Here is a 17341-nt window from a genome sequence, read left to right as displayed (position 1 = left end):
CATTATTATGTGGTATTCATGGACTGTACTCATTTACTGAGTGTATACATATGGGTCCAAGACAATGTGCCCCATCCACTCCACATTTGTGGTCTTTTCCCAGTGCACCTGTAGTAGGTTTTGTTCTTCTTCAGGTGTACTGGGTGCTGGACCATACCAAAAATGTAGTCTGCGGTTCCATGAGGACTAGAAAACACTGGTCTAGGGAATCAAGATGTGACTCAGTTAAAAAAAAAGCATTAAGCAAAACCTTTATTTAGGACTCACTACTGTTAAAAAACAAACAAACAAACAAACAAACAGATAGTTACAGAACTATCATGGACATAAGCTCACAAAAGATCTTCATGCATTTAATTTCCAAACATTTAGGCCTATTAATTATTTTGGAATGTCTGCAGATAAAGAAGTAGTATACATTCATTCATCTTTATGTAGATGTGGTGCTGTTGTCAGCCTCCCAATGCATGGAGTAGCATGGTGGGGTGTGCTTTTGGTTCAGAGAGCATGCTGGAATCCTGGCAGAAGAGAAGCTCTACACATGATTGGTTAAAGCAGCAAAATGCCTTCACTGATCTGAATGGACACCTTTTGTCCAGATGTCCTATAGGAGACCTGCATTCTGAGACTGAGCTGACGAGTGTGTCTAACAGACAGTCGCTTGAGTACAAGCAAAAATCAACCAATCAATAAATAAACTACATAAAATTGACTAAAACAAATCAGTGTATGTAAAATCAAGATAAGTGAGACTGCTCAAATAGTTACTAGAAGACAACTTTCTTATTTATATTAGTAACTTGTACTCAAGAGGATCCTCTATTGAACCAAATAAACCCAAGTAAGTCAAGGCAAATTTCCAAAACCCATCTAAGAAGGTCAACCAGCTGGGTTGTAAACTGTAGGCAATCCTCACAGACAACTGACTGTTAAGGCTGCCCAAGTTCATCAAATCAGTGAGTAAATCTCACATAAACATATGAAAGAGAATAAATTGACAAATACATTCCGAACACATTATTTAACAATATAAGTGGTACAACACTTCTGGGTAGATGCATTGCTCTAGGAAGACTACTTAAAAAAAAAAAAAAAAGAACTAAGAAATATGAAGGAATACTTTTTTTGACTATCCTGCCAATCAATCTGTTTTGTCTATGTATGGACTTTCAGTTTTTCTATTTTTAGTCATTTCAGTCGAAAGAAGTAGAGATAATACTTCCTGTTTTGGTTGTAACTTACATAATATGATTTAATACCTATATTTAAATATTTCAGGATTTATTTAATATAAGTATTTATTATTTAATGTAAGATTATTTAAAGTGATGAAGGTCAAAAAAGTAAAGCATTTCTTCCTTATAACACTCTGACAACATGACCACAATGCTACTGAAGGAATACTGAAGGAGTTATGACCAATCACAAATGCATATTGTGCAGATAATGAAATCTTGGAGGCATATATCAGAAGGCCTGAAAAGTGTCAGAAAACATACGTCAAGTAAAATGTCACCCCATGTGAGACAACATATAACCCACTTCTGACAGACAGCACCTAAACACTCCATGATACACAGAGCCCTGTACAGCATTTCCAAGAAATTAAGGTACAATGGTTAGAATCAGTTTGCTTTTACTCCAAAAATGAATAAATGTAAACAAAATCTAACCATCAGACATATTCTAAGATTAGATGCACTTCTCATGAGGGATACTGGCCACCTTTAAAGTGTTCCACCATAACAAATAATAGGAATACATCTACTAACATATGCACTGTACTTAATGTAACTGGCAAAACCAAGCTGTGACTGTATAAGCATTCTAATCCTTTTCATAAGGACCTGCAAATCTGGTTCACCTTATGCACTGGATGCTGGTTCTCTTGAATAGAGGTAAATGTAGTGGTTTTGGAATGCCATGGTAAGCAAAAATGGCTAGCTAGGAGATCAGCACCAAATATGCAGAAAGCACAAAACTGACCAAACTAGAATCTGAACAGATATCTCTGCCAATGTGGTGGCATGACACCAGTAATTCATACAAATAGGGGAGTGAGCCAAGCCAAAGTAAGTTGATTTAAATCCCACTCAGCAGAGCGTGCCATCTAACCCAAATATAAATGTGGTGGGTAGATCAGAGCTTTGGGAAAGTCTCCTCGGGTTGCATCAGTCTTCATGGTGAACAATATGACATCTGAGAAGTGAAACCTCCTACTGCCATCTCGGAGGTTTTCACAGAAATGTTCTCAGAGAAATTACATCCAGTTCTTTGAGAGCCCAGTAGCATTTCCAGCTGAACAACATGAGACTTTCTTGATTTACTTTTTTCCCAGATGGGTATTGCTGGGATTTTTTTTTTTTCCACTTCATTCATTTTACTTCAAAAAGCAGAAGCATAATTGTTTTTAGGTCTATACTGGTGTCGTCAGCCATGGGGCAGCTCACCAGTACACAGCCCAGTATATGAGGTTGAAGAAGATGTAAGCGCCAGGGAAGATCATGCGAGAGTAGGTGTCAATGGCATGGGTGTTCTGGATGATGCGGAGGCCCCGGAGGCCTTTCTTCTTGGTGCCCATCGACTCGTTGTCAAGGGAGAGATGAACCACCATGCGCTCCTGCTTCTCGGGGGGCTCCTCGGCAGCGGAGGCAACAGGGGTGCGGGTGTAGCCCGCCAGGCTGTTGGCGTCGGCCTCGCTGTATGTGCCATCCAGCATCATGGTCCTGGCGTGGGACATGCCACATGTGCAGGACAGAGCCTGCAAAGATACCAGATCAACACTGTCTTGAACATGCACTGAGGCTTAAATGAAAGGTCCCTCAGCCTCCACAGCCATAAAGACAAAAAATAAATCCAACAACCGGTATCCACTGTTACCAGTAAATGAATGCAAAACGTTGAACAGCAAGATAGAGCTGAAGCAGGCAATTGGCTTGGGGGGGGTGGGGGTGGGGATTACCTGTTCTCTCGCCTTTTCCCTGAGCTTACGCTCTTTCCCGTCTTTTACCGTGGTGAGATAGTTCACCGCCGCATACTCCAGGACGGAGAGGAAGACGAAGACGAAGCTGACCCACAGGTAGATGTCCACAGCCTTGATGTAGGACACGCGAGGCATGGAGGCGTTCACCCCGGTGATGATGGTTGACATGGTGAGAACGGTGGTGATGCCTGTGCGAAACAAAGAAGCCTAGACTCAGATCTGTGCAGACATTTTACATCCAATGCAATTTTTATGGCAAGAGTGAAATATTGGGTCACAGGAAGGAAATCCATCTTCAGGAGTGCCATGGTGTTTACAGGCTTTTGTGCCAACTATTTGCGTTAGCAAAGTCAAACTGCAATGAGCATGTAGGGCCAGATGTGAAATATCCCTGCAAGAGCAACATCCTGCAAGAGTGCAGCACACCAGGAACATGTCCCAGGGTATGCAGAGTCATCATGTGCACGTGAGTAAAGGCACTCTGTCAAACTCCATGAACGACACTTGGACACAGTGGTTCACACCTAAGGACACCCTGGCGGGGACGGCGCGGCGGTCGATCCAGAAGGAGACCCAGGACAGCATGACCATGAGCGTGGCGGGGAAGTAGGTCTGCAGGAGGAAGAAGAAGATGTGTCGCCGCAGGGTGAAGTTGATGTAGAGACGGTTGTACCAGCCTGGAGGACAGCAAGCAGCCAAACAGAAATGTGCATTAACCAGTGTATAAAGTTAAAAAAAGAAACATAACAAAATCACTTAAAATATGAAGTGACTGAGTTAAGTTAGTATTGTCCTGTATCAGGATTTAAATGATTGAGACTTAAGCAATGTGCATTAACCAGTGTATAAAGTAAAAGAAAAGCACTTAAGATATGCTAAGACAGAGTTTTTCTGTATTCTTCTGAATCAGGATTTAAGGTTATGCAATTTGTATTATGCAAAATATAGCAGCCATATATTTAGATTAGTGCACTCTCACTGTAACTGAAGCAGATTCGTGGAAATAAAGAAGCACATTGTATTCATATTGAAAAAAGGAACACTGTTGCTGTCAGTGAGTTTCAGCTTTCAGTGGACAGAATCAGGAAGTCCTTAAGTAAAACCTCTTCATCATTCAGCCCTGGGAAAGAGTTGCCAGTTTAACAGCATTGCAGCTCTGCTAGCATTATGTCTCTGTCTCCTTATTTACAAGAGCCAAAGGCAGTCCTGGAGCCTTTTTATGTCAGTCCAACCCAGGGATGTACATAGTGCAGAGATGCCAGATTGAATAAAGGTATAAGTGACAAGCAGACCAACCAAAGTTTACATGTTTAAAGTACATTTCTTGGCGATTAGATGCTGTACAGCTTGAACACACAAATTGATTCTTCAGGAATGAAGAATTCATTTATTTGTGGAACAAGGCATACAATAAAACAAATATGCACAACAGTACGTGTTTGTTTACGTTACGTTTATGTTTACATTTATGGTTCTGCAGAGCAGAAATGCTCCAGGGACAAGAATCACTACCTGTGCTACTGTAGAAAGCCAGTCTGGAGGTGGTGTGAAACTTCTGAATAAGGAACTGAGAAAGTGAGATTTTGTCATCTGTGCTGAGAGACTCATCTCCACTCTTCCAGTAAAGCATCAGATCCTCATCGGTGTAGGCGTCTGTGCACAGAGAGAATACTAGCATTCACAGCAGTGCTCGACTATGGGAAATATAACCATAACTCAAGTAACCTTACACTTGTGAAACATGTATATATGACATATGGATATGAGGAACTCACAGCTCTCTAACTCTAGCGTGCAGGTCTGAGAGTCGAGAGGGAAACGACTGAAGTCCATGTTGCATGCTGCGGTTACTGTCACCCTGGAAACAAACAGAAAGTCACCCCAGTGGACCCCAGTGCTTCTCATACTATTCAAAGGAGCAGATTCAGGATTGCCAAAAGTACTTTAGGACAAAAGCCATCCTGATGGTAATACAATAAACACTGTGTAAACATCTGTTAGCTAAGGTGCTCTTGAAACTATTATGTTTGTGGCAAAGTGGAGTTACAGTCATTGTTATAACCATATAAATATTCAGAGCAAGACTTGCTCTATGTGACAAAGATTGTTCTACCGGCCTTATTAAAACCAAACCCTGTTTATTCAAGTTCATCCATGTCTTATTAGATTGTTTGGACACCTCCTCACCTGAGACTATAGAGAACTTGTCCATCAGGGTAGACCCTGATCATTATGTTGTCTGTTGTGGTATCATGGATGAAGGAGCGCTTGGAGTGGACAAAGAACACGTCGGGCACCCAGATCTTCTTCACCAGGCGGCCATCGAAGGTCATGCTCTTGTTGGTGCTGCTGGGGAAAGAGAGCCGCTCGTCCTTCCAGTAGTGCCTCAGGTACAGGGTCATGGTGAAGTCCTGGGACACAACACCTGCCATTACACTACGCCAGCTATCTGCTACCATAGCAACACCCACCATGCACCTGCTCTCAGATACAGGGTCATGGTGAAGTCCTGCAACACAGCAACTGCCATTACACTACGCCAGCTAGCTGCTACCATAGCAACAGCCACCATGCACCTGCTCTTAGGTACAGGGTTATGGTGAAGTCCTGGAACACAGCAAGGGTGATGTACTGATCTAACCCCCTGCAGAAATAATTGTGTTCCAAGAAACATGACTTTTGATTAATATATCATATAGCCTTGTGAAACAGTTATCAGAACAGTAATTAATGTGGGCTCACTTTAGGATTTATAAAATACTGTTTTAGCAGTTGAGTTTATTCTTGACATGTGGGTTAGTAAAATTTTGGTTGTGCAAAATGTAGTAAGCAGAGCATCTGAGCAGAGTCATTGAAGCAGAGCTCAGAAAGAAAAATTCCTAAATTGTATAATGTCAAGCCCTGCTCCTGGGAACCAACAGCCTGACTACATCTAGCAATTTTCCTGCGCCACAAGTATCACAGCTTCTGAAAGGTGGACATGATACAATGGGAGAAACATAAAACAGTGCTCTCCCCAAGACTGCAATGGAAAAAAGCATTTCCTCTAGGAAAGCATTCAGATTGCAGTACTGATGCTCGGACTCTTCACAAGGCCCTCAGGGGACATGGGTAGTTGAGTACAAATTAAACTACCTTCACTGCCCACTATGGGTCCAGATCATTTGCCCATCTGAGGTGAAGAGCAGTCCTAATAACACCTCCCCTTTGGTCCACGGCAACACAACACATATAAATGCAGCAATGATAACGCCAAAAGCCTGCCTATTGCATGCAAGGCTCAGTACTGTTAGAAGTTATACAAAACAACAAAGGGCAAGACTTTATTTTGAGTGGTCTCATAGATGATTAATAAACTTCCAACAGAGCATCTATAACATTCTCATGAATGAATCAGATAAGAGTTTGGATTCAGTCACAGTCAAGTGATTGCATGTGGCACATGGGGGACATTTCTAAGGTCAGACTCCAGTGATCAGACCTCAAATCAACCTAACTAACCTTTATCTCAACCCAAAATGTAATCCTAACCCTAACCCTATGACCCATGACCTATGTCGGTCTCAATACCTCTGGTTGACTCATTCATTTCTCTTCCCTCTTTGCCATATCACATAACTGCACAGCTTCACAGCCACTGGTAAAACATTAACACCAATACAATAAACATTAAGTTGGTGCACCCAGTTCTCCATCATTGCAGAGCAAAATGCACATGCTTTCAGCTATTAGGCTATGTTAAGATTTGGCGCGGCTAGATTTGGTGTGGCTAGATTAAGATAGGATAGATTTGGCTAGGCTAGGCAGGGAGCAAAGTGGCTCCAACTGTTGGAAATCCTATTTAAAATTTGTCCCGCAGTAGAAACTGACAGAATCTATTCTTATTGTTGCTTTTCATGCCGTCCTATTAAAAATACAATGATCCAAATTAAATATAATCCTTGGTTGTCCTCCCTTATGGAGGCTTACACAACATTCTGACAATTATTATTCCGATTTGCAGATAAGAACAGAAGGCTGTTTTAATTGAATTATCAGCACGTGACCCCACATTATAACACAACAAAATATAGATTTAATAGTATGTTTTCATCTTGTTGCTTTAGTGGTTTATATGAAGCCAAACCTAGGGGGAACCATTGGGCTTGGTTTCATTTAGTGCCAGTATAAAGCTGAGAGGGCCATCTTCATTAGTGTTTGCAGGTACTAAATGTTATACTGCTGGTTGCCTTTAGTCAGTTATGATATAATATCTAAGTGGGATGCTTTCAATTGAATATATCAGAGCCAAAATTCTAGAATCTTCTATAGTCAGTGGTAATAAGTCAGTGGTACACAGAGTGGTATGCAATGTTTCACTTTTGTTTGGATCAAACAAAATTTGGGTACTGTCATCTCACCATGTCCACTTCTGAGATGCTGTCTAAGCTCTCCACCTGGACGTCCACGCCCACAGGAATGGCTGGTCCTGAAGACAAGTTCAAAGTCAGCAATAGAAAAGACTGAACAATAACCATCCTCTGTAACAATAATATGTGGATTTATACATATCCATCTTCATCACTGGCAGGGTTAAGTTGATTGCCATAACAGAGACACTGTATGTTCACAGGTCAGTGTCCTCATCATTGTACCTAAAACAACACAGAATGCAGTATCCAATTTCTCTTTCCAAGGAGACTCTATTATGCAACCAAGTCAACTTGCTTAGTTATGGACGTCTCAGTTGAAATCAGCTTCCTACAAGCTTAATAATTAATAAGACAGCAGATCAAAGGCTGGACCTAAAACTTAAACAGTGTGTTTTTGGTTTCCCAGCCTGTTGATGCCAAGTCTTCTGAAAGGGCTCCTGAACACATGCTCTTGCCCTAGGCTCAGCATGCAATCGCTTTGATCAGCTCTAAAGCCTAAACAAAGGTGTGCAGATGCTAATAATATCTACATCATTCTCCATCAGTGAGGGGCAAGCTATTTAAAACACACATTAAGTCACAGTACACAGTATTCGGTGTGTTCTTTGCATTTATTAATACCAGCCAAGAAAAGCCACCAAGGCAGAACATTCTGGAAAGGACTGAAGAGTTCTGTTGAATTTCACTGGTTTGGGATCAGTGTCATTTTTACACTGCCAGGTCTGCCTATTCATCACTTGTCCTGTGAAGACTTAAATACTTAAATAAGTATTCATAAGAATGAATCCGGTTCAGAAATGTTCTTTGTCTCATCATGGTTAAGTTTTAACTATGCAATAACAACATAAATTACTGTTGCCTACTTCAGAAATTGTGTTTTTGATTAAATGACATATATACTACATTATACTACATATGTAGATTATACTACATATTTTCCATACATGCCCCCAGTACTGCGTGGTACCAATCATCTTCTGGTTGATTGAGGTTTTAAACAAGTGAAACCTCTAATCACACCTCTGCTTGCTAACATTCTCCCCACACGTGGACTAGTCATCTCCTCTCTGATCTCTCATGCCATTATGCCAGCTTCCTGACACTATTATGCAACATATGGCAAAGCCTATCATTCCACCTTCTGATACCTGGAAGCAATGACATGAACTCCCTGCCCCTGCTCCAGGTGCAAGCCCATGCTCACATGTGGTGGCACCATATACACCCTATCAGCTCTCTGCACTGGTGCATACATTTGTCACAGTTGGGCACAATGCCTAGGTCATCTCTCCTGTTCCTGGGCCTGTCCAGCTGCCCATTTCACAATTTTTAATTTCAGGTGCTAGTGTAAAAAAGATGTACCCAGGTCAGTGTCAGAAAAATCTAAATCAAATCAATATTTGTGGTTACTACCCTTTGCCTTCAAACCAGCATCAATTCTTATAGATATACTTGCACAAAGTCAGGAATTTTGTAGGATTATAGTCAGGTGTATGATCGAGCAATTATACCAAACAGGTGCTAATGATCATCAATTTCACACGTAGGTTAAAACACAGTGATTAACTGAAACAAACAGCTGTGTAGGAGGCTTAAGACTGGGTAAGGAGCAGCCAAACTGCTACCAAGGTGAGGTTGTGGAAGACAGGTCATACACCATGGCAAGACTGAGCACAGGAACAAGACACAAGGTAGTTATATTGCATCAGCAAGGGCTCTCCCAGTCAAAGATTTCAAAGCAGACTGAGGTTTTAAGATGTGATGTTCAAGCTCTTTTGAAGAAGCACAAAGAAACAGGCAACATTGAGGATGGTAGATGCAGTGGTTGGCCAAGGAAACTTAATGCAGCAGATGAAAAACACATCATGCTTATTTCCCTTCGAAATTGGAAGATGTCCAGCAGTGCCATCAGCTCAGAACTGGCAGAAACCAGTGGGACCCAGGCATACCCATCTACTGTCCAGAGAAGTCTGACCAGAAGTGGTCTTCATGGAAGAGTTCCAGCCAAAAAGCCATACCTCTGACATGGAAACAATGTCAAGCTACTCAACTATGCACAAAAACATAGGATCTGGGGTGCAGAAAAATGGCAGCAGGTGCTCTAAACTGGTAAGTCAAAATCTGAAATATTTGGCTGTAGCAGAAGGCAGTTTGTTCACTGAAGGGCTGGAGAGTGGTAGAATAAGTGTCTGCAGGCAACAGTGAAGCATGGTTGAGGTTCCTTGCAAGTTTGGGGCTGCATTTCTGCAAATGGAGTTGGATATTTGGTCAGGATTAATGGTGTCCTCAATGCTGAGAATTACAGGCAGATACTTATCCATCATGCAAGACCATCAATGATGCATAGCATTGTCCCCAAATTTATTCTGCAGCTGGACAATGACTCCAAGCATACAGCCAATGTCATTAAGAACTATCTTTACCGTAAAGAAGAACAAGAAGTCCTTGAAGTGATGGTATGGCCCCCACAGAGCCCTGATCTCATCATCATCGAGTCTGTCTGGGATTACATGATGAGACAGAAGGATCTGAGGAAATTTACATCCACAGAAGATCTGTGGTTAGTTCACCAAGATGTTTGGAACAACCTACCAGCCGAGTTCCTTCAAAAACTGTGCAAGTGTACCTAGAAGAATTAATGCTGTTTTGAAGGCAAAGGGTGGTCACACCAAATATTGATTTGATTTAGATTTCTCTTCTGTTCATTCACTGCATTTTGTTAATTGATGAAAATAAACTATTATCACTTCCATTTTTGAAAGGATTCTTAGTTTACAGCATAGATAGATAGATAGATAGATAGATAGATAGATAGATAGATAGATAGATAGATAGATAGATAGATAGATAGATAGATAGATAGATAGATAGATAGATAGATAGATAGATAGATAGATAGATATAGATCTACATCCATAGATCTCAGTCTACGTGCTGTGCTGTTGAGAAATTCAGCGCATTGTTTGAGCGCGTGCAGAAACGTGACATGCCGGACAAAATACTGTTTTAGAAACTAGGCTTCAAAGCCTGTTTTAGAAACTAGGCTTCAAAGCCTGTTTTAGAAACTACGCTTGCATAACTTTTCTGTCGGAGTGAAGGTATCTGAAGATAAACCCGAACTGCATTTCCTGCCGTCTTTCTCGTTAACAGTACAGCCTCGTTAACAACTGCAAACTGTATCGCGGGTGAGGAGTTTGGTGCGCGTGTAAATCCAGACGGTAGTGAAGAGGTTTCGACAGTCTCATCTTCCGCCAGGCGAGTTTAGCGTCGGCACTGTAGCGCCGGAGAGGTTTGCACGTGGAGAGAGAAGGGCCTTCCCGTGAGCCGACTGACATTCTCGTCAGAAAAAAAAACATCACACAGACAAACAGTTATATTTATCAGACTAACAAAATTATCAACACTGGAACGAGCATACACAAGCTTTACCAGAAAGAACAACACGGAAACAGACGCTGTCAGCTTTGTCGAGAGGAAGATTAAATAAATAAATAAGAAAAAGGAGGCTAATAATATATTATCTAATGGCTTATATAGGATTCATGAACAAATACGTAATATTAAAAACTTCACCTAACACCAGCCTTTATCCTATGCCATATCGACCCAACTTAATATATTCTTTTTGTTCTCTAAGGAAAACTGCACAAAGCGATTACAGCACTGGTATGCAGATGCACTGCAAAGGATTTACAGTGTCTCTCACAAATGTAAAACCTAAGGTTCCAATCTTTCTATAGTATAGTAGCAAATGAAGGCAACAGTTCAGGTTAGCTACTCACGTGGACTTCTCCTATGGTGTGTTTCATTCATTTACGGTTCTACATTCTAGATACGGTTTCATTCACTTTCGGTCTCCTTTGTCTTATTTATTTGTAGCTCAATTCTGGAAAGGCTTGATGAGTCACATGGATTGGCAGCCAACATTAATGCACAGCATGTGTGCTTCCCACGAACTTTAAGTCTTTTAATCGCGGTGAGAAAAAATGTTCTAAATAGCAACTCTAAATGCAATTAAAATGACCTAAAAAGATACAGTTGGTTGCACTGCAATATTTGCAGTGTTATGGTAATTTATTGTAGTTTATTTATTCATATTTTGACATTTGTATACAAAAGTGCATAGGCCTACTTAAATTGGGGACACTTACATAAAACGTTGATAGTTTAGCAGAACCATCACAACAAAACAAAAGGTGATGTACCACCATAACTTATAATATTCCAACCGAATAAAGTGCTACAATGAACTCAAAACGTCCGGCCAGCGTGTCTGTGGGGGCATGTAAAACTGATTACAATCGCGAAGTAATTTTCTCGCGTTGGATTTTAAGTGCAATCCTATGCACTCGAAGACCTTGTACTATCCACGTACGAAATATGTACATATATATAAAAGCATTAGCTATCCATTACATCTAATAGACGCAGAGTGCTTCTTCTTCATGAATCATAAGTATTTAATCTGTGGTCAGATTAAGGTCATTTACATGCAATAGGCCAAGCGGTTCCAAGGTAGCTCACCGATGGCGCAACTCGCAGCGGGAGATGCTGCTTGTTAGAAACCTCATAAAATGTATTTGGACACCCTTCCCTCCCTGGGACTGAATTAAACACTTTCCCGACCTGTTCAGAACATGCAAGGCACTCTGGAGCAGCCGAACTACATCTTCTGAATACACAGAAAGCACATGATCTGTGGAGAACTTTTTCTCCCTCAGCCTCATTCGCCTGCTTTTAGCTCTACATACAAGAGTAAAACCGTAAAAATGCAAACACTTTGGGGAGGGGGGGGGGGGGGTGCATTTTCCTCACGCGTGGTTGTTAATGGGTTATATTAATAGAAAATGAAGCCCCCTGGCCCGTCACGTCTACCTCCGCATGCGCTAATATTCTCTTTAATATTAAATTACCGACTGCATTTTAACACCAGTCCCCCATACATTCTTCAAAATGTGCGGTTTCGGAGTCTGCAGCACTTTGTACTTCTGCAGCCCTGCAGCGGTATGAACTGTAGCATAGTTATTATAAAATGATTTCCCCCTCGCGAAATACAGTATTTGTGAGAAGGGCAAGCCACAAAGCGGTGCACCCCGAGCGCAGGGACAATAGCGCCTTTCTTCCAATGGGATTTAGGTGACCGAGTTCACGCTATTTTTCCTCCCATATACCAAGACCCCCTGCTGGTGTATTGCCTTCAACAACGATAAAGGATCCACTTGTGAGCTCGGCTCCCGGTAAGGAGCTTTCATTAGTAACACTGCTCCGCGGCACCTTTTGAAGAAGGAAATCCACCACCTGGGAAAACGCCAACCAAATGACACATTCAGAAGCCTCGCTGCTCCTAATGATAGCGTTTCATAATGTTTGAATTAGACGAAAACACTGAAAGACGTTACTATTTATGGACATGAATCTGTGCATATCATAGATAGATAGATAGATAGATAGATAGATAGATAGATAGATAGATAGATAGATAGATAGATAGATAGATAGATAGATAGATAGATAGATAGATAGATAGATAGATAGATAGATAGATAGATAGATAGATACTTTGTTTTTGCCCTTAATTTCTTCTGTTTTATCCGTTACTGGTTTTTAAACATTCACTGTGGTTCCAGAGGAAGGTAACGAGAATATTTATATAGATCGTCTCTATACTGTTCGTGTTATCAGACGAATGTCATTGTATATAAGTGATTTGACGCAAACTGGTGACAGGTGACACAATGTTATAGTGCCGGTCATCTCGTAATTTGGTTTTAAATGACGTGTGTTAAACAATACTTGATCGATGAATTAAATGGAACACTAAGAATTCTCTGAAATACGATGTGATTCACCTCTCGGGCAAGAGAAAAGACTTCCACAATTGCCTGACCTCTAGAGGGCAGCGCAGTGAACAATGACCACTGTCACCGAGGATTGACACTAAAGGCGCAGATTAAGGATCCCATGACGTGTACAAACGTCATTCTTAATATAAAGTATGTATTATGCACCGACTAACGTTGTTTAAAGAAAAAACTGATTATGATGTTGATCTTTCATTATATTTCGTTGCATAGTCCAGCTACAGCTTACCTGCAAATGCTGGCCTCATGGTAAAGTCGTGGTCTTCCACACGCAGCAAATGGTTGGTTTTCACCTTGCGTGTCTTGGTTCCATCGACAACCTTTTTGGATAATGGCCTACAAGAGATTCTCTCACTTAATTACAAACTTATTTTCTGTCACTTTTTTTTGTGCAACAGCATAGATTACATGACGGTTTCTCAACTGTCAATCATTTCCTATAGGTAGACGATGATCTTTTTATCATGGAAGAAACTCTCAGTAAAAAAAAAAAAAAAACTGGCTCGCATAGTCTAAAATGGTCATACGTTTAACCGGGCCGTGCTCAGAAAATGACTTCTGTCTCTTGCTGTGATGCCACCGATATTACACGTAGCAATCACCCCGAGGGGTGCCATCTAGTAAGAAAAGACATGCGGCGTCTCTGTGGCATGAACCAATTCTCTCATAAATGCATGTTTATTTCCATCCCAGGTCGTTTTTTTTTTTGTTTTTTTTCCCCCGAAAACTCCCTTAGGCATTACTCCTTAAATTAAAATAAAGCTTACCCAAGTTTTACCAAGAAGTAAGAGATATGTGAAAAGAAATAAATGTTTTCCAAAAGGCATATTAAACAGACATACAATCTTGAAACAATGCTTGGTGGACTCTTTTTGGCACGATCAATGCAATCTGGATTTCCTTGTTCTCGTTTATCGAGAGGTCGCACCCAGGACTCAGCGTCATCTTATAATTACAAAATAACCGTTCCACGTCTAGAACGCAGAACATGGACTTTCAGCACAGCAGCGTTTCGTCATATAGATTACATCTGTTGACGCAGCATTCTTGTGAGGTCATTTTCAAACGGACCCCAAAAGCAGTAGGTCTAACACTTGCGTAGTCTCCAAATCATATATTGGATTAAGCACTTGAGTTTCGACTTGCATTACGTCGATTCGCAAGTCGTTTGGACTGGTTGCAATTTGCGTGCGTTCCCTGCCTTTTACGCACAATATTTTGTTCCAGGATTGCATTTACACAATAATGTTGCTATTACTATTACAAATAAATTGTTTGATACTACTCTACGATATATTGCTCAAAGCATTTTCTTTTTTTTTTTTGTAATTTTCAGCATAAAGTTAGAAAACCTTGCAGAGGGCTCAGCATTTGGGTACCATGGACAGCGCACTGAAAAGCGTATCCACGCACAGAAGGCAAAGAGTTCGATTTAAAAGGTGAAAGTATTTTTCAGCAAAATAGAGTAGAACATTCAATAACTTGTACAATAAAACATTACATACGTTCCATGCTTATGGGTTTCCAGGTTTGCTGACCACCTCCGTTTTCTGCTTTTCTGCTTCTCGCAGTCAACGACAGTAAGCAGACAAAATATCAACAACAGTAGTTTTGCAACGTAAGGCATGATGCGGGCAAAATTAGAAGAATCTGTAGATGAGTGTACTGTTTCCGTCAGGCAGCGTCCACGATGTTTTGAGCATTGTACCATCCTCAGCTCGGTGGAGAAGCACGCGTAACGACTCGCATCCCTGCCATAGAAGATGTGAATCGGGCGATTCAATACCAAACACTGATATAATTTAGGCGCGTCTCGATTCGCTTCCCGCTGGTTTCGGACCTGGCCTCTGATTGGTTCGCTGCATACCACTGTGTCTAAGATGAGGACAGGGTTCCTGCGCTCCACAAGCCAGCATTTCAGGGTTATCTCTCCCTGACACATGCGGTGGAGGTAGGCGATATGTATACAATAATACAGTATGCACACTTAGAGAAAGCACGGTGGCTGGGGCAGAACCTGGGTTAGCTTGTCCTCAGTGGCCACGTGAAAAGAGATTCCTCTTCGTGGACACAGGTAAACGTGTAACCAAGTCTGGAATGTAAAGATAAGTAATTGTAAAGACCATCTTAAGCAACCAAACTAGCTGTATTTTGAAATGTTCATACAAACTAAATTGTTTTCATTTTATCTGCATGCATGTGTTGTTACTTTTACACCAGATGTAACGGGACATACACCTTCCAAAAGGTTCAACATTTGTCTCATCAGTCCAGAGTATTTTCCCAAAAGTCTTGGGAATCATCAAGTTGTTTTCTGGCAAAACTGAGACTGAGCCTTTATGTTCTTTTTGCTCAGCAGTGGTTTTCATCTTGGAATTCTGCCATGCAGGTCATTTTTGCCCAGTCTCTTTCTTATGGTGGAGTCATGAACACTGACCATAACTGGGGCAAGTGAGGCCTGCAGTTTTTTGGATATTGTTGTGGGGTCTTTTGTGACCTCTTGGATGAGTTGTCACTGCGCTCTTGGGGTAATTTTGGTCAACCAGCCACTCCTGGGAAGGTTCACCACTGTTCCATGTTTTCACCATTTGTGGAAAATGGCTCTCACTGTGGTTCGCTGGAGTCCCAAAGCTTTAGAAATGGCTTTATACCCTTTTCCAGACGGATAGATCTCAATTACTTTGTATCTCATTTGATCCTGAATTTCTTTGGATTACAGCATGCAGTCTAGCTTTTGAGAATCTTTTTTTTTGTCTACTTCACTTTATCAGGCAGGTCCTATTTAAGTGATTTCTTGATTGGGATCAGGTGTGGCAGTAATCAGGCCTGGGTGTGGCTAGAGAAATTTAACTCAGCTTTCCAAAGATGTGATAAACCAGTTAAATTGTTTTAACAGAAGTGGCAATCTTTTTTTTTTTTTCCACACAGGGCCATGTAAGTTTGGATTTTTTTTCCCCCCTTAATAATAAAATACTTCATTTAAAAATTGCATTTTGTGTTTACTTGTCATCTTTGTTTAATATTAAAATTCGTTTGATGATCTGAAACATTTAAGTATGACAAACATGTAAAATAAAAATAAAAAGCCATCAAGAAGGGGGCAGACACTTTCACACCACTATATTTCTCAGCCGCAAACGAGTATCAATGTTATGCACGACCCATTCGACTTACCCCAGGAGTGCTGAGCTCAGAATGACTCAGTAAGAAAGTACTTGCTGCAGTTTATGCATGACATGGAAAACTGAACCAAACTATAATCACAAACCCCTCTACTGTCCCCCATTAACATGGGGCTGTCTTCCTAAAAGTAAGTGCCATTGTCTTGTAACAGTCATTGTGAGTGTTCAAATTGGAACTCACTCACCCATCTTAAGAAGACAATTGTTTAGTGATGTTATTTGAAAACCAGGCCGTTGCTACATTTGTGTTTGGACCCAAGCAACGGCTGAATATCTGCCAACTCCGGCTAGTGCTCTCAGATGGTCCTTCCCTGTGCCCTTTGCCTTTGGTCCCTCTCTACAACATTCTTTTGCAGAAAACAGCTTGATTATTCAGTGCATTGGATCTCTGGGGTACTCATAATATTGCTCGTAGCTAGCTAACGTTGCCAGGTGATGGTAAAGAGGGTTTTTCCACCCCTGGATGAATATGAAGCATAATAAACTAAAGTCATAATAAACAACACTGATAAAGATTAAATGTCCTTTTTAAAGGCAATTGAAAAAAAAAATAAATCAAACATTAATACTCATTAAATTGTATCCTAATAATTGCATGTGCAGGCTTTAGCACTGTAAATTCTAGTGTCATCCATCAGCACTGGGAAGATCAAAGTTCTCCAACCTCTTCTATTATCTGTTCTCCAAAGGCAGGGATGCACAGCCCTCTTCCTTCAGGCATGCTGTGCTCAACAATTCAAACTGTTCTCAGCAACTCAATCCCACCGCAGAATATTACCGCTAAATGAGTCCAAGCATCACTGTTGAATTTGTGACAGCAAGAGCTGAAGTAACTCCTGCTTGACTGCTTTCCTTTGCAGCCCCATGTCAGTGCCCACAGGAAGCCCAGGGGTCTTAGAGCCA

The 17341-nt window shown here is 41.1% G+C and overlaps 1 protein-coding gene across 2 annotated transcripts; it reads right to left on the bottom strand.

Annotated features, from left to right (window-relative positions):
• Positions 1-257: 257 nt before the first annotated feature.
• gabrr2b (gamma-aminobutyric acid type A receptor subunit rho2b) lies at positions 258-17326 on the bottom strand. 2 transcript variants are annotated; one of them, XM_081695543.1, is made up of 10 exons: positions 15495-17326; positions 14762-15348; positions 13486-13592; positions 7384-7451; positions 5171-5394; positions 4759-4841; positions 4496-4636; positions 3508-3660; positions 2963-3171; positions 258-2761 (listed from the first exon to the last, which is right to left on the bottom strand). In XM_081695543.1, exons 2-10 carry the CDS (start codon positions 15196-15198, stop codon positions 2447-2449), a joined length of 1737 nt encoding a protein of 578 aa, XP_081551669.1. In that variant the 5' UTR covers positions 15199-15348; positions 15495-17326; the 3' UTR covers positions 258-2446. The 2 variants fall into 2 exon arrangements, with proteins under 2 accessions (XP_081551669.1, XP_081551670.1); XM_081695544.1 differs by lacking the exon at positions 13486-13592 and having other exon boundaries at positions 14762-17326.
• Positions 17327-17341: the final 15 nt, after the last annotated feature.

The sequence above is a fragment of the Electrophorus electricus genome, chromosome 2 (assembly GCF_041902795.1).
Source record: "Electrophorus electricus isolate QZ-2024a chromosome 2, ASM4190279v1, whole genome shotgun sequence".
Lineage (NCBI taxonomy): Eukaryota > Metazoa > Chordata > Actinopteri > Gymnotiformes > Gymnotidae > Electrophorus > Electrophorus electricus.
This window is presented reverse-complemented; position numbering and strand designations above follow the sequence as displayed.

Excerpts from the sequence above, each read along its gene's own strand:
- gabrr2b (XM_081695543.1), bottom strand. The coding sequence starts at position 15,198 with ATGTGTCAGGGAGAGATAACCCTGAAATGCTGGCTTGTGGAGCGCAGG. Across the intron at positions 5,395-7,383 it reads GCATCTCAGAAGTGGACATG|GACTTCACCATGACCCTGTA; the intron begins GTGAGATGACAG and ends GTTGTGTCCCAG. Across the intron at positions 3,172-3,507 it reads CCCCGCCAGGGTGTCCTTAG|GCATCACCACCGTTCTCACC; the intron begins GTGTGAACCACT and ends TGTTTCGCACAG.